Raw genomic sequence first — 5,830 nt, 5'->3', positions numbered from 1 at the left:
ATATTTATATTGTGATATGAGAATCTCCAGAGTAGCTACATATTTACATTGTGATATGAGAATCTCCAGAGTAGCTACATATTTACATTGTGATATGAGAATCTCCAGAGTAGCTGCATATTTACTATTGTGATATGAGAATCTCCAGAGTAGCTACATATTTACATTGTGATATGAGAATCTCCAGAGTAGCTGCATATTTACATTGTGATATGAGAATCTCCAGAGTAGCTGCATATTTACATTGTGATATGAGAATCTCCAGAGTAGCTGCATATTTACATTGTGATATGAGAATCTCCTCTGGAGATTCTCATAACACAATATAAATATGTAGCTAGTCTGTATGAAGTATTGTTTAGCGATGTTTATAATTGTTGTAGAACTCATGAACTGTTGTATTATGTACGGAATTAAAGGTGTGAAGTACTGTAAATATGTAGCTAGTCTGGAGATTCTCATAACACAATATAAATATGTAGCTACTCTGGAGATTCTCATATCACAATGTAAATATGTAGCTAGTCTGGAGATTCTCATATCACAATGTAAATATGTAGCTATTTTAATTCCATACATAATCCAACAGTTCATGAGTTCTACAACGCATAAAACACAAGACACAACAATACAAAAAGAAAATAAGTCTGCACAACAGAAATTAGATAAAATACATGAACATGACCCTGAGAAGGAGGCAAATAATAAATAAGCAAGCAACAATGAAAATATTAAATACAATGGTCAACACATCAAATCAATAAGAATACAAATTACAATAGTACAGGAGGAAGAAGTCAAGTTGAACCTGACCCTCCCAGGTCTACAAGACCTAAATCCCGATACCAGAATAGATGACATATTTTAACCATACATTGCCTCCAGTCTAAACCTGCACTCTTAAGTCTAAGTTGCCTTGACTTTTATGACACTCTTAAATTAACTACGTTTAATGCAAAAACCCTCCTCCTATCCGTGCATTTTGGAGCTTAAACAAATCTATAATGTATACTGCATGTTTTTATTAATTGTTTTTCAATGTATTAACACTGCATTTTCATTCAAACCACTGCATACTCATCTCATTCATCGGACACCTGCTAAACAAATATCCGATATTTTTGAGTCAGATTTATTCTATGGCCTGTTTGATGCTATGTAATAGAATTCCATCTAATTTAACTGACACACTATAAGCGTTGGTACAAAATCAGGATTTCACAACTTAAAAGAGTAAATCACCACAATTCGTATCATATTTAGGAGCTGAATTTTCAACTTGAACCCCAACGCACACGTGGGCTAGACAGCCGGGTCAGAGACCTGTAAGGTCAAGGTAAAAGCGTTGCTAATTTTCAACTACTGGCCAGAGGGAAAGTGACCAGTCGGTATTCCATCGTCACGAGAGTTATGAGTCCTGTAACGAGATTGACTTTCACTTTTATAACAAAGCCACAGTCAAAAGTGCGAAGTAGATACAGCAGCACCACGTCTTGAACTTTGGAGTCTTCTGTATGCAGCCCAGCACGTTAACCACTAAGTCACCGGCCCATCATATTTATAAAAAACCCGTGTCAAGTTGACTCACCGTATTTTGTATTTATAGTAATTCTACTAAAGCCGTCCTTACTTTTGAACTATTGACCAGTCAACAGCATCCCACGATGTAGAAAAAACAATGTACAACAAATGTGTCGTCTACAGAAATCTCGTAGAACAGCGAAACCCAACTTTGAAAAGACGGTTTTTAAATAAATTAAAATAAAAAACATAAAAAATTTACAGACAATGTATAAAATATTTCCATCTATACGCGTGGAAATTCCTCTTAAGATACAACGCTTTAAACAAAAGTAAAAGTTCGCATTTAAAAGTACTTTAAAATGCCGTTTTGGTTCCTTCTAACGCTCATGCGGATAACTCACTTAAATCTGCTTACTAGATTAATGAACGCATTTTCGAAAGACTCAGTATGTGTTTAGATAGCCTGCGTTCAGTAGCCGGAAGCGAACATTCTCAAAATAATTCCGGGTAATTTTTTCCGTATTCAGTAAGTGATAATTTAAACACCGATAATAAAGTTTTCACTCCCTGTAACTTCGACGCACTCTTCTGCTTCACTGACTTTGTGTGTTTTATACAGCGTGAGAAATGCCAACTTTATTATAGAAAATAGCCTATTCATCATGACAACACTGTATTGTTAACAAGATTGTGCATACATTCAGCTGGTTTAATTAACGAAACCATAATGTTTATCTAATTTATCAATTAATTTTGTTTTGATAGGCACGGCTTTAATCTCCGACAATTAAGAAATTATCTATTAAGTCATAGCTAGACTACTATTTTATAACACGTACTTTTTTTATTGTCACGACACGTGTTTCCATACTGACTCCAGGACAACAAAGAAATTATCATTAATTTCTGATCAAAGCATGCAAGCTACCTCACATGGATTAGAACTAAAAATAAACCCAGTTATTAATGTAGCTAACTTAATATATATAGTTTTAACTCGTAGTATGAAAAGTCATAAGACAAAACTTATTATAATTAGAATGCATTGATTTACCAGTTGGTTATCATCGCTGTTAGCGATATTTTCGGCCGTAATCCTAACAATATCTGTGGAGGTATTGCCAGCTTAAGAAATTTAGATTAGTCCTAAGTCCTTACACTACTAAATCAACAATGCAAAATAATCATAATAATAATAAACATACTATACATATCAAACATTTTAACCAATATTGCTAATGAGTGTTTGTTTGTTTGTTTTACAGAAAAGTCCCATTGGGCTATATGCTGTGTCCACCGCGGGGAATCGAACCCCGAACTTAGAGTTCTAATTCCATAAAGTTACCGCTGTCACCACTATAATTAAAGAAAGAATAGTGTATAACTTGCAGTCATCATCACCGATTCCCTATCCCTTAAAAAGCCCGATTAGGCTTCTTTGATTGATGCTGGCTTTTTCGCAATATTTTATAAACGTATACCATAATGATATCGTTTTACTCACCTGTCATAACACTCTAAATTAATCAAATAGTGAAATATTTGTCGAGTTGAAAATCACTATCAAGAAGACCTGTTTCTTTTTTCTCGTCGACTTAATATACCGGTTGTATCATCGTACTTTTCAGTGTATTGTTTGTTTTTGAATTTCGCGCAAAGCTACACGAGGGCTATCTGCGCCAGCCGTCCCTAATTTAGCAGTGTAAGACTAGAGGGAAGGCAGCTTGTCATCACCACCCACCGCCAACTCAAGGGCTACTCTTTTACCAACGAATAGTGGGATTGACCGTCACATTATAACGTCCCCACGGCTGAAAGGGCGAGCATGTTTGGTGTGACGGGGATTCGAACCCGCGACCCGCAGACTGCGAGTCGAGCGCCCTCTAACCACCTGGCCATGCCGGGCCTCTTTTCAGTGTATGTAATTCAGATTTTTTAGCTACAATTAGTTACTGAACAAGTATGTTTGTAGTTAAGCATAGAGCTACGCGAAGGGCTATCTGTGCTCTGCCCACCATGAGTATCGAAACCCAGTTTCTAGCGTTGTAAGTCCGCAGACATACCGCTATGCCACTGGAGAGGGTGGTAGTACTGAACAGGTATCACAGGTATCTGAAGTAGATTGGCTTTGATATCCCATATATCTTAGAGAAGATGAAAATAGACCTTGAACGATGCTTGGTTATAAATAAATAAACCGAGAGAGAACTTCAGAGAATCTTACACGTTGTTTTATTTTATCAACGTTTCGGCGTTACGCTTTCTTATAATTTCCGTAATGAACTCTATCACTCACTGTTGATACTGTTTATTGTTGATGTAATACATATTGAACTTTAAGTTGAAGCTACTAACGAGCAAAACATGAGAAGAAAAACTTAAGAACTCACTATTTTAATTACTATTCCGTCCAGGGCATGATCCATACTGAATTTAAGGTCAATTAAGAGTCACTCGGACACTAAGAGGAACAATGTAATACCAGACAGTTTCATGATATCTTCTTAACCTTTATTTTATTTATAACTCTCCACTAAATAACACACGAGAATTATCCCCCCCTCCCAAACATCGACGTCTACAGATTAAAATATTTCGCTATATAGAGGTCGCTAAATAAAAGGTTTGTTGTTTGTTTCATAGAGTTCGCTAAATAAAAAGGTTTATGTTGCTTGTTTCATAGAGTTCGCTAAATAAAAGGTTTGTTTTGTTCGTTTCATAGAGTTCGCTAAATAAAAAGGTTTGTTTTGTTCGTTTCATAGAGTTCGCTAAATAAAAGGTTTTTTTTGTTTGTTTCATAGAGGTCGCTAAATAAAAGGTTTGTTTTTGTTTTTTATTTTCATAGAGGTCGCCAAATAAAAGGTTTGTTTTGTTTGTTTCATAAAGGTCACTAAATAAAAGGTTTAGTTTGTTTGTTTCAGATGTTCGGACAAACCTAAAAAGGGATTATCTGTGCTAGTACTCCCTAACACTGAACTGATAGACTAGAGAGGAAGGCAGCACCAACCGCCAACTTTTGGACTACTCTAATCGAATGCCGGCACTCATGGCCCCAAAATAAGAATCGCAATTTTGCGGCAAGGGGACACAAAGCAAGAAGCTTTGGGTTCGAAGTCCGCTCGTTATCCACGAGGTCATGCCTAGCCTCTGATCCACAGAAACATTCTAATTTTCTTCAAATCCAAGGGTTATCAGTCAATTTTGCATCTTTCTTGAAATTTTCAAGAAAATACTACTGCCATTTTACTTTAATTTGATTTATACGAATCGTGTCAGCTACACACTTTTTAATACTTTTTTTTTAAATTTTAGACTGTAAAGTTTTCCTACTGATGAAATTTAGCCTAAATCAGATCATTTTGTGTACGAGATACACTAACCCTATTATATCACCATCAGCGCCACAAATGTGTGATTACAGATTGCATGGTTTCAAAACTACTTGCTTTGAACTGAATTCAAACTTTATGCTACCAAACTTGTTTGCTACTGCTAAGCGTTTTATATAGGTCGCTGCGCTCACTGAAGTCAGTTCAACAAGTGTTTTAATGACCCTAATAACGTGACATTACACTTCTCACTAACTAACTCTGCAGGATTAAAGGTTTCCGTTTCGGTTCTCTCATCTAAGGAACACTATATAGTCAACCACAATAAAATGCAGAACGAAAACAACGGTTTGGTTTCCTGTAGAGCAGTTTCGTGTAGTTATTAATGTTATTTTTTTTTACTGATAATATAATAATAATGCAACATACTTCGTACAGATGAACAGCTTGTTTTAATACAAGTACAATTAGATTCTAGTCTAATATAAAAGAAAAAATGTAATTCGCTCACCCTCAACCGCTTGGGTGGAGACCTCGTAGACAAGCGTGGAGCCATCTGGGTTGATTCTTGACTCGGGACAAAACAGCCTGTGTCACGGTTAAAGAGCTACCTGGAGGTGCAGGTATGCAAACGGCTCGGACACCGCGGGGGTCTTGTCCTTGACTGGCGCAGATCAACGCAACCACTACCCACAACACCGCCGATCAACGTACTAGAGAGACCCGGCGAAGCTCGAGAGCATATGTGGAATAGCGTTCCGACCGCACGTCAGGCTAGTCCACTCCAGCAGGTGGGAGGGGAACACGGAGTCCCTGCAGTGGCGCCCTCCCAAGACAGCCTCATTTGAAATTCTGGACCTGTGTTTGTAACAGGCCACTTAGGTAAGATACTGTGGCAAGTCAAGGTTAGGTGTATGCCTGTGAATGTTGTTACTTGATCGTTGCTGGAACACAGTCTGTACCTTGGGGCCATGTAG

At 37.2% G+C, this 5,830-nt stretch overlaps 1 protein-coding gene across 1 annotated transcript in view; it reads right to left on the bottom strand.

The window, feature by feature from the left end:
- The window catches only part of LOC106458039 (transmembrane and TPR repeat-containing protein CG4050-like), a 206,496-nt gene extending 200,945 nt beyond the window's left edge, over positions 1–5,551 (bottom strand). Inside the window, exon 1 of the mRNA XM_013917492.2 lies at positions 5,365–5,551. Within this exon, the coding sequence (XP_013772946.1) occupies positions 5,365–5,409 (45 nt within the window). The 5' untranslated portion in view covers positions 5,410–5,551. The remainder of the gene's footprint in view (positions 1–5,364) is intronic.
- Between the last annotated feature and the right edge of the window lie 279 nt (positions 5,552–5,830).

This window comes from Limulus polyphemus, unplaced genomic scaffold (genome assembly GCF_000517525.1).
Source record: "Limulus polyphemus unplaced genomic scaffold, Limulus_polyphemus-2.1.2 Scaffold408, whole genome shotgun sequence".
Taxonomy (NCBI): domain Eukaryota; kingdom Metazoa; phylum Arthropoda; class Merostomata; order Xiphosura; family Limulidae; genus Limulus; species Limulus polyphemus.
The sequence above is the reverse complement of the archived record's forward strand: the minus strand, read 5'-3'. Positions and strand labels throughout refer to the sequence as shown.